The sequence below is a fragment of the Cladophialophora bantiana genome (genome assembly GCF_000835475.1).
Source record: "Cladophialophora bantiana CBS 173.52 unplaced genomic scaffold supercont1.14, whole genome shotgun sequence".
In the NCBI taxonomy this organism is placed as follows: Eukaryota; Fungi; Ascomycota; class Eurotiomycetes; order Chaetothyriales; family Herpotrichiellaceae; genus Cladophialophora; species Cladophialophora bantiana.
The window spans coordinates 87,758-115,143 of record NW_015971588.1 but is presented as its reverse complement, the minus strand read 5'-3'; the positions used below and the strand labels follow the sequence as shown (position 1 = coordinate 115,143).

Genomic DNA, 27,386 nt, shown 5'->3' with positions numbered 1-27,386 from the left:
TTTGATGAGAGAAAGGCTGTCCAAGGGTGGGCGGACGCAGGAGTGGCTCAGCCGTATCGTACCCAGTACATACCCAAAGGCGAGGCCGAAATGCTGCCCAATTCCGTCACCCATAACCTCGGAGCTGGAGCCACAATCTTCCGGTTAGATTGCGTGGGCGCCGCGGGCTGGGCCGCTTGGCAGCTCACACGCATCAGAAGGACAACTTGCACGATGCTGACTGGAGTCGTCTATTTTCAACCAACTCGTTCTCTCGCCTATTTCTGAATCCCCGTCACCCCATCCATATGGCCGTCTGCCCCTTGATTGTTACCCCAATAACATCGCTCAGCCCGTCCATTTTGGCCTCACTGGCCTCGCTGGCCTCTTCCCCATCCCCGCTACTTCGGGCAGCTCGATGCTGAAAATAGAGTCCAGCGGTTGCGGATATGCGATCGAGGCCACGTTTTGCCTGATCTCCTCTAGCATCATCCTAGCATTGTTCCTGAATCCTGCTGATCCTGCTCTTTGGCCAAGACGAAGCGCCCCGACTCTGCAAGCTAATGCGCGCACTCAGGAGCACCAGCCCTATCCTTCCCCAGCTCTTCCTCTGGCCCAACAATCAAGCCACACCCTTTTCTTCCGTTCCCTCCAAGACACACCTAACCGCCAGCACCTAGTCAACGGGCCTGGACAGGACAGCAGGTCCGTTCGATGCCTGAAAGAGCAGGAAAAGGTCCCAAATACTCTAGGATTTGCCAGCATGGATTTCCGTAGCTGGGCAATAACGGCAAATATGGGAACATCTTTGTTTCGTGGACTACGTGCCCGGATTACGCGGTGGGTACTCACCACCTTTTGTCCCTTTAAACGCCTCCAGCATATCAGCTGCCTATGCCCGGCGATCTGAGTCAATTTTCTTTAAACAGTGCTGCCTATATTTTCTTCATACGTGTCGTGATGCTTATGTGAGGCTCAGCGGCGCCCTGATTACGCCTTCTGTTTTAACTAGGGCGACTCAGTGCCCAAGATACTAATAGGAAGGCTCTGACGATCTCGAATCGTGCTCACCCCTTTACGTGCTTATGCACCTCCCGCGACCATCCCCCGATCTCGAATAAAAGCCCTCTCGCTAGATTCTCCTATCCACTTGACCCGGCCATAAGAACCACGGGCATACACGAGGAGTTTAGTGGGAGAAAAACGACATTCTCGATTTGATGAGTGGGCCTTCAGCAGTGTCAGAGGCCACTGCCGAAAGCAAAATGCTTGCCATATCTATGGCTCTGCCTATGCCACATCTTTTATCTCGCCTCGACCCGATTCATCCATTATCGATGTTCCCGACAGAAAATGCCCGGCCTGTCAATCCTCCCTCACCGGCGAAGAAACCGAAGCTGTCGCTAAGGACTTCTGATCTCGCTCCTACATTTCGTGGCTCGACCGGTCGTCAAAATGGCATTAATATAGGCGCCACCGCAACCCCAACTACGCTAAACACATTCAGCAATACATTCGATCTTGCATACAGACCGTCACCAGTAACCAATCTTCCATCACCGGTATCACATTCGCAACCAAGAGGCAGCGCACATCCAACTTCCCCAATTGTGAGGTTATCAGAGCACCCTTACGCCCTAAATTTGCCCTTTGGAGTCCATTCAATATTGAAGAATAGTCCACTTCCCTGGGATATTCGCCGCCCTTCCGTCAGCGCAAGCCCCCGAGTAGCTAGTCGGCGAGTGTTTTTCCCAGCACCCAAGAAGGTTGCTTTTCGCGCAGAATTGGAGGAAGAGATTGTCACGAAGAATTACATTATGCGCCACGCAGACTTGAGTTCATCCGATGAGGAATCTACTCCTTCTGAGAATGACAACCAAAGTGGAACCTCCAACGATGAGGGAGAAGATGGCGGTGGCAATGGCCGGGAAATCCGCGTGGATGAAGTCTCGCCGCGTAAGAAAAGAAAGCGGAAGTCTACGGCGGTGTCCCCTTCGTCCTCGTCTGAACTAGACCAAGCCAGCTCAGAAAAATCCCAGAGCAAATCAGCAGCGAGGTCGAAGCGTAAGCGAAGGAGATGGGAATGGACCCTAGAGCTATCGACACCGAGTCAAGCTAGTTCGGAGAGAGAGTCTCAAGATATCAAAGGAGACCGAAGACCTCTAACGGAAGGGCCGGGGAGATGTCCAGAGGCAGATGTGGCTCAGGATAGGGAAAGGGCTGACGAGGAAGGTGATCAGGCTGATGATTGTTCAAATGGCTGAAGAGTCGCGCCTCAAAAGATCTGTATTTATGAAATGACTATCAAAATAGTCTTACAGAAAGAAAGAGGGAAAGAAAGAAGAATTCTTGTGTTTATGTCGAAACAATTAGAGAGACGGGGAACGATGAACCCGCCAGCTCGTTTTAGCGCCTTGCAGAAACGTTTGCGCGGCTTTTGAGACACTTCAACGATTTTCTCTGTAGGAAATCTGAAAACTCGCAGCACCTTCCTCGCCTCACTTCTTTTTCCGAGTTTCATAGGCCTTGGTGATTCGATCAGTCTATCTCCCACTTCCAATCGCGCTGCCAACGATGGACAGATCGCTGAAATGTTTCACCAACTGCCTGCTTTGTATCTCCGGCGAACTGGTGGCTCAAGATCTTTACTTCAGCACTGAGCAGGGCACCATCACGCCAAACTACTACTATCGGCAAGAAGGCGTTGAGCGAATAGACCTAGATGGTAAAGTTGTTGCACCAGGGTTTTTAGACTTGCAGACAAACGGCATGAAGGGTGTCCATTTTACGCAATTGGCCCTAGGCAATGCTCCAGGGGACGACGAACGCAGGTTGGGAGAAGTCAGTAAGATGGAAGTCTGTCACGGGGTGACAGGCTGGTGGGCGACTGTCCCTACGGTAGACAAGGACCGGTGGAAACAGGTAGGCTGATTCTGTTTCCTCTAACCTATGAATTCCCTGGAAGGCTCACCGGTTTATTTTCACCGACATGCTGAAGCCTTCATCTAGATAGTGCCAGTCTTGAAACCACGAACATTTGTCTCTGGGGCCGACTTGCTGGGAGCACACGTCGAGGGGCCGTATCTGAATGCCTCGAAGAAAGGAGCCCATAGTGCCGCCTACCTCCAAGAGCCGGCGAAAATATCCCCGCAGATCTTATATGGCGACGACAATCTCAAAGATGCAATCAAGCTGATCACACTGGCACCGGAGCTGCCCGGCTCGACCGCGCTGGTGGGCCAGCTGCAAGAAGAATATCCTCATATTGTCATCTCACTTGGACATACGGCGGCCACGTACGAGGAGGGTCTCGCGGCTTTACAACTGGGTGCCCGAGCATTGACGCATGTCTTTAATGGAATGTTGGCTCTGCATCATCGCAATCCTGGACTCGCTGGGCTGATGGGGACTGGGAAGTGCTATTACTCGATCATACCGGACGGCATACACTTGCACCCCTCACTTGTAACTCTTTGCATGCGGACCGATCCAAGGAAATGTATCTTCATCACGGACAGCATCGAACTCGCTGGCTTACCGGATGGCGTACACAGTGGACATGGCCAGATTGCACAACGGCAACTTAAACAGGGTAACAAAGTGACCATTGAAGGCACAGATACGTTGATTGGTGGTTGCTGTACGCTGGACGAGTGCATACGGAATGCGGTGGCATTTACCAGGTGCAATCTTGCCGAAGCCGTGCAATGTGTCACGGAAAACATTGCAGATATGATGGGCGAGAGCAAGAGAGGAAGGCTCGAACCTGGTCGACGCGCCGACTTCGCCATTCTGGACCATGAGGGGATTGTTCTGGAGACGTGGATCGAGGGAAGCAAAGTATGGACAAGGACGTAATGGGAGTGTTGAACAACTGGAGGTGTCAACAATGACAAGGAATGACGAGCAGATGGCGGTAACACCGGCCGTACTACGCAGATCGAGGTAGACTCAAAGTCAGATAACAGTGTCAACAGAGCCGACACCTTCAGCCTCAAGTTGGCTGCTCCTCCAGTTCGACAGTTGCGGGCTTCCGCTGGTTAGGTTTCTGCAAGTTCCAGGATTTCTGGGTGTTGGCTGACGATAGCGTTAGCCCTCTGGATCTTGATCGCCAGCTAAGCGACGACCTTTCGCCTAATTAAACTCTGCCGATGCCCAGCGAGCCCAGCCCCGGGCAAGCCCAGTATTAACTCATTGTTTGGGTCATTTCATGCTCGAGGCAAGCCACACACGCCTTTGTTATCCGCATCCAGCACGGCGAGGGGCGAACTGGGTTGTGGGCAGTGGGTCTGGTAGTGCTGTTACGTCACTACTGATCTGGATAGACATCATTCTCAAAATTCACAATGGAACGACCTCTCCGGCCTGGCTGTTCTTCAGTCCCTTAACATCTTCCTTTGTTTCCCTCAGATTTGTTCCTTTCTTCATTCCCAGGGGCTCGTCACGAGCAATACTAAATAGCCCGGCTGGCCTTTCCCTCATCCCTTCTACCTCCTTTTCAAATCGACCCCTGTCCTTGGGGGCTTGTCCCTTGCTCTAGAGGTGACCATGGAAGCTCAGCAACAGAAGTCAGGAAAGCCATGGAGCGGCACAAATCGTATCCCCAACATCAAGGAGTTTGTTGCAAAGCTCGATAAGGACAAGTCCGAGAGAGACAAAGCCATTGATGCACAGAGACTCGCAGGGGAAGCCCAGCAATATTCCTCTGAAATCACTCCGCACAAGAATGAAAATCAAAAGCAAGAGGGCAAAACTGTGACAGATCCAGTCACTGGTAACCGTGTCGTCATTGCAGATGTAGGCAAGGTGTACATGGCGAGGGCCGACAATCCCCAGGTTTGAATACAACTTCCCTGAACAACCGGGTCTCAATTGACCTTGACTTAGCTGTCGGTGCCAAATGCCAATCTGGGCAGACCTACCACGGTTTCAACAGAACCTTCCCAGAAGAACCCAGAGTACATGGAGAAGCAGGACGTCACTGCTCCTCCAGACCCAGTCGCCGAAGACAGCACTTCCGACGTCCCCATTCACGGAGAAAAGACCAATATTCTGTTCCATCCAACGCCGTCAGTCAGTTATGAGCCGATGTTTGAACTTCTTGAAAACCGGGCTGGGGGTCTATGTATTGTGATTCTCATCTCCATTGTCGTCTTTGGGAAAATGTTCGGTGGCTCTCTTAAGGGGCTGATTCCTCTCGGCATGTTTCTCGCTTCCGCCGTCTGGCTGTGGATGAAAGAGGTTGTACGAAGCGGCCGTGAGGCGGAATGGAGCAGTGAGCAAAGCAGAGGAGAGACCGTGAGACTTTGCATCCACCTGCCACACGTAGACCACAGCTAATATTGACAGGCCGTAGCAAACCTCCTGCCTGAATCAGTCGAATGGATGAACACCTTCCTGAGCGTCGTTTGGGGTTTGATCAACCCGGATATGTTTGCTGCCGTGGCAGACACCCTGGAAGATGTCATGCAAGCCTCTGTCCCTAGAGTCATCAACAATGTTAGAGTTGCCGAAATAGACCAAGGCAGCAACCCTATTCGCATCCTCAGTCTGCGGGCACTGCCTGATTCAAAAATGCACGAGCTCAAGAAGAGCATCAATGAAGAGAATAAAAAGGCGAAGGACCCACAAGAAGCGGCAGCCGACGAGGAAGGCGGCGACTATTACAACCTCGAGATTGCTTTTGCATACCACGCCAAACCCACCGGTGACCGTGCCTCTGCTTCCTCAAGAGCACGGAATATGCACATGAATCTCGTCTTCTATGTCGGCATCAAGGGGCTGATCGGTGTCCCCTTGCCTGTCTTTGTCGAACTCCAAGAGCTTGTCGGGACCGTCCGCCTGCGATTGCAGATGACACCCGAACCACCATTTGCAAAAAGTCTTACCTTCACGCTGATGGGCGTCCCACATGTCCAAGCAGGTTGCATTCCCATGGTTCAGAAAGGAGTTAATATCCTCAACCTGCCATTGATTTCAAACTTCGTCAATTATGCAATCGCCGCGGCGGCAAGTATGTACGTTGCGCCAAAGTCGATGCAACTTGATTTAAAATCCATGCTGCAAGGAGACGACATCACCAAAGATACACAAGCCATGGGAGTCATGTGGATCCGAATCCATCGCGCCATTGGCCTCAGCAGGCAAGATCGTCGTGGTAGCAAGGACGGTGGAAGCGACCCATACATTAATCTGTCCTTTTCGAAATACGGAAAGCCGATGTATTGTACTCGTGTCATCATAGATGACCTCAACCCTGTTTGGGAAGAAACCGCTGCTCTTCTGGTGACGCCTGAGCTCATCAAGGCCGATGAACAACTCAGTGTCGAGTTGTGGGACTCAGACCGCAATTCTGCAGATGACATGGTCGGAAAAGTGGAGTTGTCCATGCAGAAAATGATTCAGCATCCTGGCAAAATGTATCCTCAGATCTCAAAACTCGCAGGCACTCATCATGGAAGTGAGATGCCGGGTGAGCTACACTGGGAAGTGGGCTACTTTGGCAAGCCCAAATTTCGACCTGCCCTTCGCACCGACGGCAAAGACAGAAACCTACCGGAAAAGCTTAAGAACGATGAAAAGCTCCAAGATGAGAAGGGTGTCATTGACTCTGAAGATGCGGATGCTGTGGCGCATACGCCTCCTGATCCGTTGTGGCCGAGTGGCATTTGCAGCGTCGTCATCCACCAGATTGTCAGCCTCGAACTTGAGAACATCAAGGGCAGCGACGGCAATCGGAAAGGTAAAGAATTTGAGCCGGCCAAACCATACGGTGAGGGTACAGATGAAGAGTCCACCAGTAAGTGTCTAGTTCAAGATTCTTTTGTTTCCTCGCACTGACCCAATGTCAGAACTCCCGACCTCTTATTGTACCATCCTGTTCAATGATACATTGGTCTACCGCACTCGAGCCAAGGCTGTTAGCAGCAAACCTATCTTCAATGCTGGTACGGAGCGCTTTATGCGAGACTGGAGATCCGGAATAGTCACAATCACCGTTCGTGATCAGCGTAACCGAGAACACGACCCAATCTTGGGTATTGTACCTCTGCGCCTGTCGGACATCCTCACCACTAGTTCCCAAGCCACTAGATGGTACCCTCTTGACGGTGGCATTGGGTTCGGCCGGATCAGGATTTCACTGCTCTTCCGAAGTGTGGAGACTCGCCTTCCTCCTAACATGCTGGGCTGGGATGTCGGCACTTTCGAGTTTATTTCTGGCAGAATCGTGGCCGCCGGTTGGAAGGCAAACACGAAAATCAAACTCCGCACGGGCGGTAGTGTTGGCAAAATCCCCAGGACGCAATGCCACGGCAATGAGGCAGGCGATGGAGTTTATTTCGATGTCTCCGCAGTGGCCAATAACCATATTCGTCTTCCTGTCAAGTACCGATATCGATCACCAGTCATCTTTGAGTTCCATGTGGCGGGCAAACGCGGAGCGGTCGCCTATGCCTCCGTTTGGCTTCAGAACTTGGTGGACAATGAAGAAACGCCAATCAACATTCCCATTTGGACAACCAAGAACGGCAACCGACTCGTTCAAAACTACATCACTGAAGAGAATGCCAGAGCGTTCATGGACAAAGGCTTGGAAGACCTGCAGGAGGTTGGCAAGCTTCAGTTCCGAGGTCGCTTCAAGGCCGGCATGGATGAGTCGCACCGGGACTTCATTGTGGACAACAATAGTCGGGAAACGTATGAGACGTTTGAAGCATGCTTAACCGAGGGTGTACGTGAGCGAGTTGTTGAACGCGAGGTGCCAGAAAACATTCAGGAAATGCACGAGGCATCCTTGACAGAGGGGCGTGACGTTCTCAACCAAGAGATGTTGGAGAAGGAGAAGCGCCAGTGGCTCAGCAAAACCGGCGAGGACTGGTCTGGAGCATTCAGCCATGATCCGAGGGCATACACCAACAAAAATTATGAAAAGATTGCCGAGCCCGGTACCGACGAACCTCCGCATGATCCATATAATCCTTCAGACAACGACGAGGATGATGCCGAGCCTTTGGATGATGACTCGTCGTCAGATCTTGGCATCACCGATGCCACCAATGTCCCTGAAGAAGCGTTCAAGAAGGATCCCAAGGGAGTCGATGGCCTAAATGGTTATAGTGCGGAAGTGAATGGGAGGCCCAGTGCTGATACCACTGCCACAGGCGAAACCGGCTACACGACCACAACGGAGGGATCAGCAAGCTCGGTGCAGCCGGTGCAGAAGAGAGACAGCGGGTTTGAGAAGATGGCTACAAAACGAGCGGAAGAGCGCAAACACCGAGGACTGTCGCAGTGGACGCCGGCCAGAAATGTCAAGTTTGCTAAAGATGAAGCAAAGATCGGGATGGGCAAAATCAAGAAGCGATTTACAGGGGGACTTGGTGGCAGAGAGCCCGGGGTTGAGAGCGAGGCTTGAGCGAGAGAGGCCGCTGATAATGTCTAGTTTCAATTTTGTTGGAGTCAATGGGTCTCTCGAGGAGGAAAATGGATGGACATCCGTGACAGGAAGGGTGGAGTGAGTTTTAAGGGATGAAGAATCTCATAATTGTGAAAGTAATAAGGACTAGGGAAGACAGGTTAACCTGTCTTCGCCATATTGAGGGTTTCTGGCACGCGTCAGAGGTGTTTCGGGGACATTGGAACCATGAGGGAGAACGGGACTGCCGATATCCGAGATCTTCCTACGAGATAGGGTGCTCGCATCTCCGTATTACTCCGTACCGAGTACGTACATACGAGCTGACTAGGTCTCTCGATCTCCGCCCAGGACGTTGGCTGTCTTTGCGGAGTATTTCGTATGCTCTTGCTTTCGGATCGAATTGCGAGTAGTTCCTCGGCAGGGTCACCAGAGCCATGGGTATTGATTTGAATGGTATGAGGCGTCTTTTCCCTTGGGAGGCCGGAGGATTGTACCCAGTAGGTAGATCTTAGGACTTGGTGGTGATGGATTAGCGGTCGGAGTTATGGCTGACCGTGGCAGTGATAATCATGGGTTTCTTTAATCAGTTAGCGGCGCCTTAGCAGTTGCTTGGCGACTCGTAATGCTGGCGTCGCTGGGCGTTGCGGCCCCCTCTTCTGCTCCCGTGATGCCCGGGATCCGGTTGCTTGGGGTGGCTGAGTCCACCGACGCCAGACACCAACGCCATTGACAAACCCAGCCCACTATGGTACAGCTGGGCGAACTGCTCCTCTTCCCTCTTGCCCTCCTCTACCAATACCGAGTACTCTCATATTGCAACTTTGTCTGCACCACCCCCGTCTGGGCGTACAACAACGACATTCGTTCTTACTCTGCACCTGTCGTTCCACCTTGCTTCTGTGTACAGTACGCAAGACATTATCAGTTCCTCCGGCCTTTTGCTACCATAATATCACACAACATCTCAGGCTGCGCATTCGATACATCCGCCCTGCCTTATCACACCCAATTTGTACAGCAACCGCCGCCATAGATTTCCTACCTTCTGCCGACTGACCAGCACCGTCTTACTGCTCACTTGGACATTCGCTAGTATACCGGTCGACCTCGACGACTTGTTTCCGTCTTCAATGCAAACTGAACAGAGAGTCATCTGAGCACCCTGCGCACCTCCGCAGCCTCACCTCCGGCCTGACCTCTAGTGTTCCATAAGCGCAAGATGCGCCATCTTCAGAACCTCGCCACGGCCGTCGTTTCAGCTCTGTTGCTATTGCTCGCAGGCACCGTCGATGCACACTCCCGGTCCAGAAATCCATTAAACTACCTCTCATTAATTGAAAACCCTCGAATACAAACGCCCTCGCAAAGAGTGTACTGCACTTCGAGCTTCGATTTGATATTCGACCTCCATCAGAATACCCAGCATATTCGGCTGAGCCTTGAACCTAACCATGACATCATCCATGAAGACTCCTATATGGAATTTATAGACAAGTATGGCAATGTCAGGCACGTCGAGAAGATGCAGCGCGAGGACCACAAGATCTTTCAGGGAAAAGCCTTTCTCGTCGACGACGACGGAATAAACCGACATGTCGGCTGGGCTAGAATTGCCGTGAGGCGGGATGGCGTCAGACCTCTCTTTGAGGGCGCCTTCACAGTCATGGGAAATCACCACAATGTCCAACTGAAGTCGAACTACATGGCCACCAAACACGACCTCGATCCCGAGCTGGAAGAGGATGACGACGAGTATATGGCTGTTTGGCGTGATTCGGATGTCAGTCGACAACCTCATACGGACCTCAAACGAAGCGCTGGCTTGACCTGTGCCTCTGACAAGCTGGAGTTCAACACCCATCCTGACCATCCCATCTACCGCGACTTGATGCTCAAACGTGACGATGGTTTCTGGGGCGACATGGGCTCCATGTCCATTTCCAACCTGTTTGAAAAGCGCCAGAATAATATCGATGGCGGCGGTGTGGGCTCAGGCAATTCGGCAGGTGTCAATCTGGCTTCCACCATTGGCAGCACCGCTGGTTGCCCAACTACTCGCAAAGTTGCCCTGGTCGGGGTAGCCAGTGACTGTACATACACCGCGAGCTTCAACTCAACCGATAGCTTGCGGCAATACATCATTAGTCTGGTCAACACTGCTTCTGAACTGTACCAATCTACCTTCAACATCACTCTCGGCCTCCGCAATCTGACCGTTTCCGATGGCGAATGTCCTGGAACACCAAGCACTCAAACGCCATGGAATGTGGGTTGCTCTAGCAGCACCGATATAACACAACGGCTCAACCTCTTCTCAACATGGCGTGGTCAACGAGGCGATGATAATGCTTACTGGTCTCTCTTCACGACTTGTAACACAGGCGCTGAAGTCGGCCTAGCCTGGCTTGGACAGCTGTGCAATCACGGTTCCACTTCGCAGCAAGACAGTAGCGGCAACTCTCAGAGCGTGACTGGCGCCAACGTGATCGCGAAGACCTCGAGTGAGTGGCAAGTGTTTGCTCACGAAAGTGGGCATACCTTTGGCGCCGTCCACGATTGCGATTCCAGCACCTGTGCCGATTCCAATATTGTCAACTCTGGCCAATGCTGCCCCCTCTCGTCCAGCACCTGCGATGCCAATGCTCAATACATGATGAATCCTTATTCCTCGCCGGACATCACCCAATTCTCGCCTTGCTCGGTCGGTAACATTTGCAGCGCACTGGGCCGCAACTCCGTTCAATCGCAGTGCCTCACCGATAACAAAGGCGTCGTAACCATTAGCGGGAACCAGTGCGGCAATGGTATCGTTGAGGAAGGTGAAGACTGTGATTGTGGCGGCACCGAATCCTGTGCGGGGAACAGCTGCTGCAATCCTACAACTTGCAAGTTCAATTCAGGCGCTGTCTGCGATCCCAGCAACGAAGGTTGTTGCACGTCGACTTGTCAGTTCGCTTCTGCCGGGACCGTCTGCCGTGCTAGCACTGGCCAATGTGATCCTGCTGAGACTTGCTCTGGCACTAATGGAACATGTCCGACAGACACCACCGCGCCCGACGGAACCGACTGCGGTAGTGGTCTTGAATGTGCCAGTGGCCAGTGCACGAGTCGAGATCTCCAATGCAAGACTCTCATGGGCAGCTACACTAGTGATAATGATACTTATGCCTGCAACAGTCAAACTTGCACTTTGAGCTGTGCCAGTCCAGACTTCGGAGCAAATGTGTGTTACAGCATGCAACAAAACTTCCTGGACGGGACTCCCTGCGGCGGCGGGGGGCGATGCGAGAATGGTGTGTGCAAGGGGAGCACCATTGGAGGCGAGGTCAAGTCGTGGTTTGACGACAATAAAACTTTGGTGATTGCCCTTGCTAGCGCAATCGGAGGCCTGCTACTGCTCGCTATCCTCGGATGCTGCATCAGGGCATGCAGACGGCCAAGAGGGAAGAAGTTGGATGGCATTGTTCCTGGACAGCGTCGACAACGGCGAGGGGTCCAAGGTGCACAACGTGGAGGTTGGGATGGACCTCAAATTCCTCCACAGATGAGAGATCGTGGATATGGGGGCGGGTGGGAACAGTCGCCTGTACAGATGACTTCGCCACACGGTTGGTATCCTCCTCAACCACCGCCATCGTACGGGGGCTGGGATAACTATCCCCAGAGAGGGCAAAGTGTGAGGTACGCATGATGGAGACGGGCGGTGGCACGGACTACTGTACAGATGAAAGGAGGTGGATAATGTACAGCTTTATACTGGGCAGAGGGGTATATGCCTGTGTAGACTGGGTGTGAGAACGACTGGTGGAATCGCTGCATATTTGGCACGGCGTCGAAAGTGTTTGGGTATTTTCTTTCACTTGAAACGACCTCCCGACGAACAGAATCGAATGAACGATAAAGATGATCAATCCATCTCGAGATTCTCTTGCTTGGGTCTACAAGTGCTGCTCGATGTTTGGTTCATGGCATTTGCGTCGTAGTAGCGTAGCTGTTGGGCTGATGGAACTGGGGCGAGCGCCGTACGGTACCGAGCACTCGGTACAGAATCGGGAATTTGCCGAATCAAAGCTCACAGAATGTCGCCATCTGACGCTGCACACACACTGTGCTTCTCTCGTAAAGGGCTGGCTGCTTGTGGGCGCGAGCTGTAGGATTGAAAGAGGGAGAACCAGTGCTTCCAGAGAAAAGATGGCCTTTCTTGGAGGTGAGGCCGCGTTGAATGCAGTCCGAGATGGCACTACTCAGTACATTGAAACATGATGTCAGACTGCCGCGGTTAGCGGTGTGTCGTGTTGACATACTTTACCCCGATCTCGCAATCATTCCCGCCAGTCTCACTGGTCAATCCATCTCGTTTGCGCACTCCTCCAAACATCAATTTTGTCCTCCCAAGTCATACTCTCCGAATTTTCTCAGCGCAGGTTGACTCTTGTGTCTCAGGCCCCATGAACTTCAAGTTCTCGACGACCACAGCAGCAGTCCGATCCGCCTCTCGCCCAGTCTTTCGAGCAGAATTACCCCTCGCTGCTAGAGGTGGTCCATCGCATTCGAGCCGCCCGCGCACTTCTCGTTGCAATTTCTCGTCGACGCCTAAGATGGACGTCAAGTTTGCGCCTGCGAAGCGCGTCGCAGGGCAGAGGCAGGATGTCTGGTCCATCGTCAATGAGGCTGCTGCTGTGTCGCCCATGCAGCCGATTGTGAACATGGGCCAAGGGTTTTTGTGAGTATGCAGGGACACACCGACATCACCACTCGTGACCATCGTGGGCAGGATGGACTAACGTGGAGATCAACAGTGGCTACAATCCTCCCCAGTTCATCATTGACGCTGCGAAGAGTGCTCTTGACCGAGTAGAGTGCAATCAATATTCCCCCACAAAGGGCAGGCCGAGGTTGAAAAAGGCGATTGCCGATGCATACTCACCTTATTTCGGCAGAAGGTTAGATCCAGAAACCGAAGTCACGATTACAACGGGGGCCAATGAAGGCAGGCATCACGAAAATTTAACGATGGATGATCTCGCTGACAGAGGACAGGCATGTTGAGCGCATTCATGGGTTTTATCGAACCGGGGGACGAGGTCATCATCTTTGAACCGTTCTTCGACCAGTATCTCAGCAATATTGAGATGCCTGGCGGAACAATCAGATATGTCCCTATGCACCCGCCTGCCGACGGCGCGGAGCGAACATCCTCCGCCGCGAATTGGACCATTGATTTTGACGAGCTGGAAAAGGCATTCAACCCCAAGACGAAGATGATTGTCTTAAACTCACCGCACAACCCGGTCGGGAAGGTCTTGAACAAGGAAGAGCTAACACGGATCGGCGACCTATGCTTGAAACATAAAGTCATCATCTTGTCAGACGAGGTATATGACCGATTATACTACGTTCCTTTTACACGAATAGCCACGCTCTCTCCCGAGCTCGCCAAAATAACACTCACGGTGGGATCGGCGGGGAAGAATTTCTACGCGACGGGCTGGCGCGTAGGCTATCTGATCGGCCCGCCAGAGCTGATCAAATACGTGGCCGCGGCACACACAAGAATCTGCTACTCAAGTGTCTCGCCTTTGCAAGAGGCTGCCGCGATTGGATTCGAACAGGCGGATAAAGTTGGATTCTGGGACCAACAAATCACCGAGATGAAGGGCAAAATGAACCGCTTCTGTCAGATCTTCGATGAACTGGGCATCCCCTATTCAGTTCCTGAGGGTGGCTATTTCGTGCTCGCTAACCTGTCAAAGGTCAAGCTCCCCGAAGGCTACAAATTCCCGGACCATGTCAGAGACCGACCGCGGGATTTCAAGATGTCGTGGTTTTTGATCATGGAATTGGGGGTTGCGGCGATTCCGCCGAGTGAGTTTTATACAGACGAGAGGGCACATTTGGCGGAGGATTGGATGCGGTTTGCGGTCTGTAAGAACGATGATGTGTTGGAGGATGCAAAGGACCGATTGAGGGGCCTAAAGAAGTATATGATCTGATTGACAGCATACTTTATATAGGCTTCGCGGCCATGACCCTAGAGCGCTAGATACTAGATAAATAACAGCATGAAGAAATCTACGTATTGATTTCGTCGGTCAAAGCAATTGTGCTCCTTGTTCAATGTGATTGATGCAACTTTGCCCTATGTGTAAAAGGGGATGCTCAGCCTTGTCACGAGCGGGGTTCGCTTAACGCGTGTGACGCGGCGGACCTGAACTCCAACTGTTTCAATCCGCAGGCACTTTCATCACCGTCTGGAACTGTCTTCCCTTGAGCTTCTAGCTTGCTTCCTAGACACTGATATATTGAACTATGAACACCCATCATGGTCGCCTGCCCAATCTGCGGCAAATCTGTCAAACAAACCACGATCAACGACCACATCGATTCCAATTGCACCGAGTACATTGAGAGTGAAAGCAACTCTACACCCGGGACAGGCAAATTCTTGAAGACGCCTGTCGCCAAACGTGATGCTTTCTCCTTCTTTTCGTCCTCCCAACCAATACCATCCCCTAGCGATCCTCGACCACCCACCTCCATAACAGCGAAACGACCATTCGAAGCCACTTCGACGCAGCAACAACCGAATGGACACCCCGTCGTAAAGAATGAGGAGACAAGCAGATCTCACCATGGTATTGAAGCAGCTGTGCCGCAGAGCAAAAAGCCCAAACACAACCCCTTTGAAAAAGCCGCGCCGCTGGCAGAACGCATGCGCCCTAAAACCCTAGATGAAGTCTGTGGACAGGACCTGGTCGGCTGCGATGGCGTGCTACGAGGACTGATCGAACAAGACCGTGTCCCTAGCATGATTCTCTGGGGTGCCGCAGGGACAGGAAAGACGACCATTGCGCGCGTTATAGCTGGAATGGTTGGCTCGCGCTTCGTCGAGATCAACAGTACATCCTCCGGGGTGGCGGAGTGTAAGAAGATCTTCGCAGAAGCCAAAAGCGAACTTGCCCTCACGGGTCGCAAGACAATCGTATTTTGCGACGAGATCCACAGATTTAGCAAAAGCCAGCAGGACGTTTTCCTCGGTCCGGTCGAAGCTGGACATGTTACGCTGATCGGCGCCACGACCGAGAACCCCAGCTTCAAGGTGCAGAACGCCCTCCTTTCGAGGTGTCGGACGTTCACATTGCAGAAACTCACTGACCAGAATATTTGCGAGATCCTCCATCGGGCGCTGGAAGCCGAACGCGACAATTACAGGCCCTCTCAACTCGTCAATGACGAGTTGATCAGATACCTCGCCGCCTTTGCTGACGGCGATGCTCGCACAGCTCTCAACCTCCTCGAGTTAGCCATGGGCATCTCTCGTCGACCCGGCATGACCGTGGGGGATCTAAAACAGTCGCTCACAAAGACGCTCGTCTACGACCGAGCTGGTGACCAACACTACGACACTATATCCGCATTCCACAAATCCGTACGCGGCTCCGACCCTAACGCAGCGTTGTACTATCTGGCGCGCATGCTCCAGTCTGGAGAAGACCCGCTGTACATTGCGAGGCGCATGATTGTGATCGCGAGCGAGGATGTCGGATTGGCGGACAACTCGCTCCTCCCGCTCGCGACCGCGGCATATACAGCTTGTGAGAAAATTGGCATGCCTGAAGCGAGAATCAACCTTGCTCATGTCACTGTCGCGTTATGCCTTGCTCCCAAATCGACGAGGGCGTACAGGGCTCTTGTGAATGCAATGCACGCTCTTGAAGAGCCCGGAATTGCAGGTCTGCCGGTTCCCATCCACCTAAGAAACGCGCCGACCCGGTTAATGAAAGAATTGGGGTACGGGAAAGAGTACAAATACAATCCGGATTATATGAATGGTAGGGTTAAGCAAGATTATTTGCCTGATAAGTTAAAGGGCAGAGAGTTTCTCGAGGAAAGAGATTTAGGGGAGAATATCGATGATGATTTATTAGAGGAGGCAGGATTAATGGAGAATGGCAAAGGCGTCAATGGAGAGAATGGAAACAGGTGAGAAGATGTGGAGGGAGGTTTGAGATCATGAGAGCACGAGTTTTGACCATGGCCGAGATTTGAGTCGGAAGGCTGGAGCTTCCACTGAAATCGTGACGATCGGTACCTTTCAGATCCTGTTGTCACCAACCGATGCCAAGGAGGAGGGATGCAGAGTTCACCTATCCAGCAACTTGACGTCTTCTTTGTTCCAATCCGGGATCCGGTTTCGTCGGGACAATCTTGCGGATGCCTCTCTCCAAAACAAGGCGGTAGCTCTGACTGCCTTCTCTCAAACAAACGGGCTTGCCTCTCGACTTCCTCCATCCTGGATAAACAAGGATCAGCCCGCTGGACTGGCGGCGACATTCAGCGCTGCCAACTAACCGACCTTTGTTAGGTCTCCCTCGTCAACCCCCCCTGCCAGAATCACTTTGCTGCAAAATCCCTGTTTGACTTGAAATCCCCGCCTCGACAACTACTGAAGCTGGCAAAAGCCATAAGCTGCCCGGCCTGTTGCAAACCGGTGGATTTCTTTTGCTGTGCTAGGTTGAGAGAACTACTGAGGATCTTTCGGGCTAAGCTGGCATTGGTGGAGGTCTGCGGTGAATGAGTGTCTGTTCTACTCGGATCAGAAGGAAAAGTTCCGAGCAGCGACCGATCTTCACTCTGCGCGAGACCCCTATTCATGCTCGAGAGCGGGGTGCATTTGAGAAGAGACAGCTCATTCCACGGCATGGGCAAGATACAGTAGGCGTCGTCTGCACCGAGTGGAATACCCTTCCATGAAGATATAGAAAGACGGAGGCGACTAACGACTGCATTTGTCGAACTCTTGGAAAGGAAAGCTGGCTTGCTTTGACAGAGGAAGCTACCTGACGGACGAGGGAATGATGAGCTTAATTTTGTCTATATAATGAACATCTAGCGACAGAAACAGAGCACCTCGTCCAAACTTAAATGAAGTGAGGCCAATTCCTAGTCTCGAGTCACTCGGGACGCGATAGAGGACGCCTCGACTTGTGACGAAAAGGGCGCAATTTGATTGAGCGTGACTCGCGCATCTGACAGCCACCGGCGAACCATCTAGCCGAGGCGCTTGGGCGAGGCGCCTGATAGTCCACCGATCTCGCGGCGAGGAAGAAGGGAACGCCGACACGAGCTCATAACTTGGCAAGCGACGCCGGTCTATAGGCATGTTGATGCTAAGCGAGACTGCCAGGACTGAGTCAGAAAACAAGTTGAGGCAAAGAGAAGGGGTTGAGTATTCAGGCTCGTAGTGTAGTCGGGTCGAGGGCTTGCGGTTTTTGGTGCGTTGCACAAGGCCTCCAGTGTGACTGCTGTTACACGAAAAGTGGCAAAATCTGAGATGATGCCACTGAACGTGCGATGATCACGAAAACCAAGGGATTCCAGAGACATGTAAATAGGATGTAGAGCTGTAGTACACCATGCAGCCAGCAAACCACCATGACGATTGAATCGCCATAGCAGGAAGAGGAATAGCCGGCCATTGCCTGGCTCGTGGACTCCTTTAATACGGGCAATTCGATGTCCTGGTATGTGAACAGGCCCATCAACATCGCGACAGAGGTGGCGCTCGTGCTCTGTATGCAAATGCCATCGGAGCCATGGACCTCATAGATACAGCCATAAAACAGGGATATTTCCGAAAAGCCAACAGCATGTTGGAGGATGATAACCGGAAGATGGCCACGCATGTCATTCTGGCCGAAGGAAAGGACCAAGGAGAAGTCATTGCCAGGCTGGGGTGGGCAAAGGGACGCAAAACAGTGGCGAGATTGAACTTGGTAACCGGGTACATGGATATAGTGTCAAACAAGAAAACAAGATCCTGAATATGGGCAAAAAATCGTAAGAAATTGAGAAAACAAAGAAGTAGTCCTTCACTGCGCTAACAGCTCAACGGCAACAGCGGATTGTCTGATCGGCGCCGACGGCATCCACAGTGCGACGAGGCAATATGTGCTGCGCAGGGATCATCCGGACACGCTCCCTGTGAATCACAATCGATGGTATAGGGTTGGGGGAAAATTGCCGATGGAGGAGGTCGAGAAGACACTTTCGCCGCTGTTTTTGAGATTTGTTCCTATCCTGTGTGGTCCGAATGGCCGTTTCAACATGACGCCCATACATTATGGAAAGACCATGAATATCGGTTTCTATACTCGAGCACAAAGCGATGGGGAGGTAGGAACGCTACCGAATCCTGACGACTTTGTCAGATACGATCTAGATGGCACGAAGATGGTCGAAGTGAGTTTGTATGGCGCCGGGAAGGAGGGTTCTGCACTTACTTGTGTCCTTGGTTGATCTTCAAAGCATTTGGACCAGACGAGGTGTAGGTTATCCATGACCACGACGCCGCGCCTTACTTCAACAAGGGCAGAGTTGTCATGATGGGAGATGCGGCCCACTCGACTTACCCTTTCATGGACGACGGAGCAGGCCAGGCCATTGAAGATGGAGCTGTGCTTCATGCGCCTTTTGCACATGTCAAGCACAAGTCTGAGATACCAGCTGTTTTCACTGCTTTTGACGAGGTTAGGAGGCCTCGCGCCTTGCGAGTTGTAGAAATGGCGCGGAATGCTGGGCTGATGTACCCATATGACTTTGAAAGATTTAGGTGCGCCAGTGACAGCATTGAGGCACTTAAAGATAGTTGGAAGAAGTTCGCGTCTTTCACCAACAACGCGGATCTGGGAACCCAGAATCAGATGGCGATTTCCGTCTATCAATGCATTACCGGCCAGCAGGTAAACGGGGTCTATTGATCTCGACGGCGTGGCGCGGTGGAAAGCGAGTATTTGCGGCTCAGGGTGGTCGTGTATAATTGAGACCGAAATGTCTGGCCATTCCGGGATGAATCACTTGAGGGGGCATTCCATTTGCCCTAGATGCATGCATGGCTGTTACAAACAGGTTGAATTAGAATGAATCTGAAGAGTGAGAAGAATGGGTTGTAGAGATTGAATTGGCAATTGGTGGGGATGGCGCGCTCGGCGGAGTGCAATATTGACACGTCAGGGGCAGGAGTAGCAACGTATCAACCTTCTCATGCCGCTGCCGAACTGCGCCTCTCCTTTCCCGCGGTTGAAGTAGCCTCTCCTCTATCTTTAACACACAATAAACCAACGATATCTTCTACGATAGCTGAGCTCCCACGCGTCCATTTGAGACCCCACCCAATTCCTTCGTGAGAAGCTCCAAGTTCTGTTGTCACGGTGTGCAAGCATGGCTGCGCCGCCGGAGATCACTTGCACCAATCTATCGGGCAAGTTCGTCATGGTGAGGGTCTCTTGCTTTGGAGCTTGCGACTCGATCTGACAGGACATGAGAACAAAACCCTTTCGGACGACATCGACTCAATGCTCGCTCTCCAGGGCCTGAGCTGGCTCACTCGAACCGCAATCAGCTTGGCAACGGTCGTAGTACGTCAAGGCACCAAGATAGTCTTATTGTCCAGGCTGACCTCATGCAGCTTACCATCAAAGAATACAAGAAAGATGACGTCTACCATGTTGATATCACCTCAGTTGCCTCGGGCCTTACAACGACTCAAGAAAACCGCACGCTAGATTGGCAAGAGCGAGGTCACCATGATCGCATCTTTGGGAACTGTCGGGGCAAGTCAAGACTCTGGAAGACAGGCGAATACAAAATGGAAGGCCCCGGTACAGAAGAGGATGCGGTGTTCCTGCAGGCACAGAAGCTCAAGGACGGGCAGACAGACTCCAAGTTTCTGGACGACGAACATCTTCAAAGCTGGGTGAAGAACATGGACGAGGCAGGCTGGCAGGCTGAGCAGAACTGGGGTTTCGAAGATATCAATGGTGAACGGCGATATACTCGGCGGGTGTTGGTCTGGAAGGAAGGCGAATTTCGAAGAGCCCGGCTCGTGTATGACTACAAGGGGCAGGCTGAGAAGAAGGATGACGAAGAGGACGACCTGGCATATGGCGAGGATAATGAATGAGGAACAAACACAACAGTACGGAGAGTACAATGATACTCACAAGCATGGAAACAAGGTGCGTGTACTTGAATGAACAGGGGAAATGATACTCTGTCGGCTTCGGGAGACGGCACCAGACGACGCTCGATTGACATCCGCACATTGCGACATTTCCAGAAACATGCACAAAGTATATACCAAGCAAGCCGGATTCACATATAACTGGGGCAGTCTATCACGGAAATGTGTACCTGGAGCGTGCTCAATAACGTTACAGCGGCCGCTACATCGAATATAATTGACAGTATAGGATGAATGAAAGAGGGTCCCATTCCCATAGGTAAGCAGCATACTCATTGCGAACGAAGGGCATCTTCGATCTAATAGCGAATCGCTCTCCTCTTGTCAGGCTGTACCATTTTACTTTTGATTACGGCTCGCAAAGCTTGGCCGAGGCAGTCAAGCTCGCGAGATATGCTGCTTTGTCTCGCTGTGTACTTGTATCTCTCGCCACGTGCCGCATTACTGGGAAGAATTGCGCAACCGCTGACGTCAAACTTAAGGCTGGTCAAACTCTTTTCCGACGCTATTGAGCCATTTGCGCTGAATGCCAAGGCTGGATACTGAATGCAGAAGCCATCGCGACGAACTAGTCCATTTTTGACCTTTACAGGCGTCGGCTGAGGCTGTGCGGGCTGTGCGGGCTGTTTCGGCTGCTGGCAAACTCCTGTATCCTTTTGGATTCCTCCTTGGCTCTTTTTTTCCACCCAAAATGCCTCACAAAGATTATGTGCCCGCTCGCCATGGAGATGGAGCTAACGAGTTCTGTCTACTGGTATGTCACAGTAGCAAAAAAAAATATGAACAGACATGTCTATATAACGGTAAGCAGCCCCCGTTCCCTGCTCCATGTTGGATCGGTCAAGAGTGCGAACTCGAATCATCGAATGAGTGAATATCCATCGAATATATCACCTCACAAACACTCCCAAACACACTCGTCAACAGGTAACACAACTCTCACCACAAAAATCTGAACACCAACAATATCTACATCGACACCGCCAACCCGCGACATCTACACGCGATGGCTTTTCTCCATCATAGCCACGAAAGCGAAGAGGAAGTAACAGGTCGCCGTCGGAGCAGCTCCCTCCGCGACCTCCAAGCTCGAGCATATGCGAAGTGGGTTACTGCAGGCACAGTCAAAAGGAGGAGCCGGACAACTCGCTTCGAGGCTGAGAGGGCGCGGCGACACTTTTGGCAGGAGGAGGCTGCCCGCTTTGGAATTGTGATGAGAACATGAAAGCCAAACTGTGTTTTGAGCCTTTTTTTTTCTCTTATCGGTAAACTGGTGCAAGTTTGCGCTGTATCGCCCTGGAGCCGGAGGTGTTCTAATTTCTACGAGCATCGGGAAGCTGAGCATGGTAAAGAGGTTCTTTTATGGTCTACAGGACGTTTTGTACAGAATAGGCATGGCACTCTGTATCCGGCGAGCCGGTTTCAAAAATAAGCGGCACAGTCTGTCATCGGATATGTACCTCAAGAATGCTCAATAAAGTCGAAGCGACCGCTCTATCGAATGTAATTGACAATAGGATAAATGACAGAAGGCCACTATTTCTAAGTTTAACGGCATGTTCATTAAGAACGAAGGCCGCCTCTGTTCTAGCAGCGAAGGATTTTGGTGTACCACTTGTTTTTCAGTTCGGCTTGCCGGAGAAGCAAGTTCCCATTTCAACCTCTGGACTCTTCTTAACCGATCCCATTCAATGTGCGTGCGTTGTTCTGTCTTAGAATCTGATGCCTATCCCGCGAAGGAGTTCTCTTCTAACCCCTGCGGCGCCTGTTCTCATCCGGTCAGCAGCACCTCGATTCTCAACGAGTCTGCGTGTCAGATACTGCATACATTCCTGAATACTACCCCAGGTCAGACACTTGTACACTTTGGGTATATAAGTATTGGCCGGAGCTAGATTACCCTCCCTCCTCATATTGTCCGCTATCCGCAGTAGCTCGCATCCGACATCGTTAGCTATTCCCTGAAGCTGCCCGAACTCTGCGATGACTTTCAACTTCGATTGAGCCGAAAGTTCGGACGCTAGACGAGCTGCTCCCCGAATACTGCTGGAGTTGTGACCTGCCAGCAGCAGATCAAGCTCTACCGCCCGTTGGTTGGCCATTGCTGGAAAGTTCTCGCAGAGGAGGTCCTCGACGATGCCATTGTACGAGGCGTCTGTATGCGCCTTGGTGTCGTGGATCGCCTGCCAGAAATCATTGTTGATGTAAGCGCCACGAACTAGCTTGATGCCCAACCGCCATCCTTGCTCCCGAGCAAGCTCCAGCTGGTCTTGTACTTTGTCGCGCGAGGATTTGAGGTATGCCTGGATGGTGTTGTATACCAAGGTTTGCCTTCCCAGCTCATTGTAACGACGCATAAGATCAAAGGTCCATTGATCGATGGTGGCTTGCAACGCTTGTTGTTCTGCGTCGATCCATATGCGACATCCTCTGGCAGCAGCACGTCGGCAGATCTTTTCCATGGCCTCAACAAACAAGGGTGGGGCTTTTTCACCCTTCATCAAAGACTTTTTGATATGTGTCCCCGCGCCACTGTACCTAGACGTTGTTGGCATTCTCTATTTCAGCTGCAAGGACAGCGACGAGACTTACTTAACGCCTAACCAGTCTCCTTCTCCAATCATTTCCAAGGTCTCGAGATTACCATCTGCCCATTGATTGATTTCTCTCTCCATCGTCACTGTTCGCGTGTCATCATGACGGACAAATCTGTCGCCCTGGGCCTGAAGTTCTGTACCGTAGCATAGGGCGACACCAGAGAACCACAGCTGTCTGATCTCAGACAATGTTTTTCCAATTTCTGCCCGATTTCTACCCGCACAGAAGTGCTTATAAATTAGGGGATGGATAGATGTGCGAAGGAATGGATTCCTGTCTGGGTTCAGCCATATTGAAGGTGAATGTGGAACTTCTCGAACAAAGTATACCCGGGTTTAAAGAGCAACGGAGAGGTGAAAAAGGCACTCAGCAGCAAAGTCCGGAGAATGCTTGATGTTGAGAGACGCGCCAACGGAGGCGATGCAAGGACTTTCGGCTTTTCAGAGCCAGCAGTTGAGCTTCCTTTCCTTGCTCTAGGGTTGATGACTGCCCGAGTGTTTGGAGATGAAAGAGGTCTTCGTTGATTGCATGCAACTCGCCAAGGTAGTCAAACACCCAGCCGAACCCTGAGAGAACCTGTGAGGAGAGAAGCCATGCCAGGCGAAACTCCAATGAATTCTCCCTAGTAAGCAGTAGGATTCAGAGCTTACTTATAGCGTTGGATGGGAGAAGGTTCTTGGCTCGAGAGCCGTGGAGTCTGATCATGCGGCATCATCTACGCAGCATGTCGCGCTCAGCTGGCACATCCATTGAATACTCTCGCTGACGCTGTTCATGCACCACGGTGGGTTGAAAGTAGGACAATACGCAAGTTTACCATCTGTGCCCGACATTGGAGAATCAATATCTTGGCGTAGGTGTCTGCTGTTGAGGGCTCGGAACCACGAAGAAAATCGGATCTTCATGGGCGGGGGCTTCCTGGGCGATACACGGCGAGAACAGCCGCAAAACAATAATGTAACAGAACAATACTTTCGTACCAAAAATAACAGAGTATGTTCGAGGATGTCCGATATTGATTGATTAGCTTGATTTGTTAAGAACCAAAGGCAGATATTAATCCTGTTGTGGGTATAAATTGTCTCAGTTCTCAGACTATCGTCTTGGTTACCTGTAGCGGAGAGAGCCCACCGTTTTTGAATTTTGTTATTGGCCGGCGCCTTAGTTAGCCTAGGTATTAGTGCGGGGCCCCGATCTCATGTTGGAAGGTCGAGACAAGGTATACCCTAATGCGTGAATGGCTAACCGTTTTGCCAGGGTTAGGTCAAAAGTATCAAGCCAAACACGACGATCCAGAGCAGAAAAGGGCTTGTGATTCTTGAAGTGTGCAGATGGATCTATCAGTAAACAACTCCTCATCATCCGCTTCATCGAAGCGGAAGCGTCGGCTGCATTACTGCTCGGAAACGCATTCCGTCGATAGAGATACCAGGAGCTCCACTTCCGCAGGTTGCTATCCAGAGTGTCCCCACCCGCAATATCGCTATCGGACCAACACCCCGTTGCTTCTCTACGGCGAGGTGTCGGCGAGGAGGGATCGACACCACTATGACGGTTTATCTTCCCATCACCATAGAGTCTCGGTGAGCCTCGAAGGAAAGAGGTGTCGAAGACGATTTCTTCGTCGCAATTGGCTGGCATGGTGGCAGGGTGGCATGCAGCATACTCCGGTAGGTTATAACTTACGGGATGAATCTGTTCCTATGCTTTTATGGTACTGGACAAATGGACTACGGACGTGCCTTTACCATTTTCTCGTGTTCAGTGAGGATGTCTTCAATCTCCCCAGTCGTTCCAATCGTCCAACTGACCTCGTCTCTCCATTACTTCCCTCCTTTGTCCAGGCTTTTTCTCCATTGCCACCTGGGTAAAACCTGCCGTCCCTTCTCCAGGAGTTTGACAGCCCACTTCCCGACGAATGGCATCATCTTGAACCCATGCCCCGAGTCCCCGGACATCACGACCAGTGAATTCCTAGTGCCTGGTACGAAATCAACCCAATACTCTGGGTCCGACGTATCTGCAAACCAGCACATCTTTTTGTCCACGAAAGGGCGATCTGCTAACCATCGCAGTGTCTCCCTCAACAGTCTCCTCAGCTTCTTTTCATCAGATAATGGAATGTAGTCCTTCAGTGTCTGCGGTGGTTTCGTGGTGGCAAAGATCGCCCAGCGCTCTTTTCCGAATTGATGTATCCAGAACCGAGCGGACACAGTTTGAGCAAACTAGTGGCCGGATCTGGTTCAAAGAAGAATCCAAGATCTCGAACCTTGAGGACCGGGATTCCCCGGAGGTAGTCGCACTCTCGTTCAGTCCGCTGGACGTGGGCGACAAACACTTGGCAACCACATTGGGGTCTCGGAACAAGGTTTGCCACCCAGGCTCCTAGACAAATGATTTTACGTCGAGAGTGATGGATCTTTCCACTGGCCACTTGGAATCCTGTGCGATGTCGCTCAGTGGGAATGTCGTTGTTGCTGTACATAAGTCTAACGACCTTTCCCTCTTCCGATCCCAGGATGAATTTGACTCCTCTGGCCGCCAGATGTCGGTGGATATCTGCCATCGCGTTGGATGAGTGTGCATAGCCGGCAAGACAATTGAAGTAGCCTCTGAAGCCTCGGGTCCCGAAAATTGCCAATACACCTTGAAACCCTCATGCTCTTTAAGCAGGGTAATACCTGGAGCGAAAACAGGTGGTCCTTCACCGAGAGAAGAGTCGCTTGCAAATGTTCAACGGCCTTCTCAGGTGCCGCGGCGGAAGTTGCGAGAACATAGCCAACTTGATGGAAATTGGATCCCCAAAATGGAGTTTTCCATTGATTTATAGCCTCCTAGAACCAGGATGAGCCATTATCTCCAATGGAAGCTCGCTGAAGCTTGAACTTTACTCGTATTAGTTACTTACAAGTGCCAGCGCCGTATAAAAGTAATCTTCGTACTCCGCTCGAACAATCTTGTTCAAGTCATAAGCCCCAGAGAATCGCGAAGGTATATCTGAGGCTTGGTCGAATACTGTTATGTTTGTGTATCCCGCCTCATGTAGATGAAGGGCCGTTGACAAGCCCCAAGCACCAGCACCGAGGATGGCGAGGGCCTCACTTTTATCGATTGCCATTTCTCTTTCTAGATCAAGGCTAGGTGAATTTCCGATTTGATGACATCTTCCAAGTTCTATATATCCTGGATACCCGAAGCTGCTATCACGGACGAATACAATTCTCTCTGTTTATTGCGCCACTCCATCGGCTAACTGAAGGGCAAGAAATCACCTGTTGGCCGAACATTCTTAGATGAGTCGGGAGTTCCATTCTCCGGGCACCCTACGGATCGGAAGCCTTCCCAACGTCTATCTCTTGTAGCCGGAGTTTTTCATTTGGTGCCAAGCTTCAAGTATGACCGGCCTTAATGGCGCTCTCCTGTGTCCATTCCAGTGGTCTTCCATTTGGCCTTATTGGACTTTCCTTGAGGTTTGTCTATGTGGTAGTCAAAGCCAGATTTAAGCATCGCGAGGATAGGTAAAAGAGTGTCTAGCTCAATGAAAGTCATCTAGGCTTCATAGTCCTTTTCTAGAGAGTATTAAAGTGTTTATCCTTTGATCCAAAGCGAAACATCGTACTTGTTGTTCTCTAACGCAACCAAATCACCAGGAGTCTCAGGGCCAGTTTTGCGAGCACGAACTACAATGGCAGCCTCCACGCCGTCCACGAGAATTGGAAACACGTCCGCCAATACAGCAGCTGGAGCAGCGGGAAGTGTTGTTTCTGTTCTTCTTGGTGAGCAGTTCTCTCTATAAATGAATGGTTGCTGACACTCTGAGAACATAGGCCAGCCATTTGGTGAGAAATGATCATCTGCAAAGTGCAACATGCTTTATAGCTGCTGATGATGCTCATATCTCTCACCCAAGGCATATTTGATAAAAGTTCGGCGGCAGACTCATAATTCAGGTAATTTGATTCGGGTCGTCCCCAATATTTTCAAGGATGAAGGGCCGTTGGCGTTCTACAAGGTGACTCTCTGGTTATATTGTTAGTCCTAAAGTAATACCCAGTAATTCTTACGGCTTCCTAGGGAGCTTGGCTGCTTTTTCTAGGAGTCGGAGCCGCAGTCAGTGTTTTCTGATTTCCTTTGCCGCTTTTGAAGACATGTGTTGCTCATGACGTGGTAGGTAAGCAACCAGACTTCCGTCTTTCATAGTGCCACGCACGCCCTCCCCGTTTTAAAAGTACCAGAAGCCCTTGGAGCTGGACTGAATCTGTCCATTCTGGGTTTATACCTAGCTGGTGGAACAGCCGGGATTGCGAACAGTATAATTTCAGGCCCTGTGCAGCACATCAGGATCAGACTTCAAACGCAGTCCCATGG

At 51.4% G+C, this 27,386-nt stretch overlaps 10 protein-coding genes across 10 annotated transcripts; 8 read left to right on the top strand and 2 right to left on the bottom strand.

The window, feature by feature from the left end:
- Positions 1 to 1,244: 1,244 nt before the first annotated feature.
- Z519_08833 (uncharacterized protein) lies at positions 1,245 to 2,145 on the top strand (the record flags this gene model as incomplete). The annotated part of the gene is made up of 2 exons (XM_016766561.1): positions 1,245 to 2,043; positions 2,099 to 2,145. 2 exons carry the CDS (start codon positions 1,245 to 1,247, stop codon positions 2,143 to 2,145), a joined length of 846 nt encoding a protein of 281 aa, XP_016616859.1.
- A 408-nt stretch (positions 2,146 to 2,553) lies between these two features.
- On the top strand, positions 2,554 to 3,837 carry Z519_08832 (N-acetylglucosamine-6-phosphate deacetylase; the record flags this gene model as incomplete). The annotated part of the gene is made up of 2 exons (XM_016766560.1): positions 2,554 to 2,901; positions 2,989 to 3,837. The coding sequence occupies 2 exons, from the start codon at positions 2,554 to 2,556 to the stop codon at positions 3,835 to 3,837; spliced, it is 1,197 nt and encodes a 398-aa protein (XP_016616858.1).
- A 690-nt stretch (positions 3,838 to 4,527) lies between these two features.
- Z519_08831 (uncharacterized protein) lies at positions 4,528 to 8,395 on the top strand (the record flags this gene model as incomplete). Its single annotated transcript, XM_016766559.1, has 4 exons — positions 4,528 to 4,815; positions 4,867 to 5,277; positions 5,329 to 6,778; positions 6,831 to 8,395. The coding sequence occupies 4 exons, from the start codon at positions 4,528 to 4,530 to the stop codon at positions 8,393 to 8,395; spliced, it is 3,714 nt and encodes a 1,237-aa protein (XP_016616857.1).
- A 1,222-nt stretch (positions 8,396 to 9,617) lies between these two features.
- Positions 9,618 to 12,089, top strand: Z519_08830 (uncharacterized protein; the record flags this gene model as incomplete). The annotated part of the gene is made up of 1 exon (XM_016766558.1): positions 9,618 to 12,089. One exon carries the CDS (start codon positions 9,618 to 9,620, stop codon positions 12,087 to 12,089), a length of 2,472 nt encoding a protein of 823 aa, XP_016616856.1.
- A 907-nt stretch (positions 12,090 to 12,996) lies between these two features.
- Positions 12,997 to 14,391, top strand: Z519_08829 (uncharacterized protein; the record flags this gene model as incomplete). Its single annotated transcript, XM_016766557.1, has 3 exons — positions 12,997 to 13,121; positions 13,198 to 13,360; positions 13,432 to 14,391. The coding sequence occupies 3 exons, from the start codon at positions 12,997 to 12,999 to the stop codon at positions 14,389 to 14,391; spliced, it is 1,248 nt and encodes a 415-aa protein (XP_016616855.1).
- Positions 14,392 to 14,720: 329 nt separating this feature from the next.
- On the top strand, positions 14,721 to 16,385 carry Z519_08828 (uncharacterized protein; the record flags this gene model as incomplete). Its single annotated transcript, XM_016766556.1, has 1 exon — positions 14,721 to 16,385. The coding sequence occupies one exon, from the start codon at positions 14,721 to 14,723 to the stop codon at positions 16,383 to 16,385; it is 1,665 nt and encodes a 554-aa protein (XP_016616854.1).
- A 1,609-nt stretch (positions 16,386 to 17,994) lies between these two features.
- On the top strand, positions 17,995 to 19,158 carry Z519_08827 (uncharacterized protein; the record flags this gene model as incomplete). The annotated part of the gene is made up of 3 exons (XM_016766555.1): positions 17,995 to 18,182; positions 18,286 to 18,640; positions 18,730 to 19,158. 3 exons carry the CDS (start codon positions 17,995 to 17,997, stop codon positions 19,156 to 19,158), a joined length of 972 nt encoding a protein of 323 aa, XP_016616853.1.
- A 460-nt stretch (positions 19,159 to 19,618) lies between these two features.
- On the top strand, positions 19,619 to 20,360 carry Z519_08826 (uncharacterized protein; the record flags this gene model as incomplete). Its single annotated transcript, XM_016766554.1, has 3 exons — positions 19,619 to 19,672; positions 19,723 to 19,815; positions 19,866 to 20,360. 3 exons carry the CDS (start codon positions 19,619 to 19,621, stop codon positions 20,358 to 20,360), a joined length of 642 nt encoding a protein of 213 aa, XP_016616852.1.
- A 1,772-nt stretch (positions 20,361 to 22,132) lies between these two features.
- On the bottom strand, positions 22,133 to 23,095 carry Z519_08825 (uncharacterized protein; the record flags this gene model as incomplete). Its single annotated transcript, XM_016766553.1, has 2 exons — positions 22,133 to 22,958; positions 23,013 to 23,095. The coding sequence occupies 2 exons, from the start codon at positions 23,093 to 23,095 to the stop codon at positions 22,133 to 22,135; spliced, it is 909 nt and encodes a 302-aa protein (XP_016616851.1).
- Positions 23,096 to 25,149: 2,054 nt separating this feature from the next.
- On the bottom strand, positions 25,150 to 25,584 carry Z519_08824 (uncharacterized protein; the record flags this gene model as incomplete). The annotated part of the gene is made up of 1 exon (XM_016766552.1): positions 25,150 to 25,584. One exon carries the CDS (start codon positions 25,582 to 25,584, stop codon positions 25,150 to 25,152), a length of 435 nt encoding a protein of 144 aa, XP_016616850.1.
- Between the last annotated feature and the right edge of the window lie 1,802 nt (positions 25,585 to 27,386).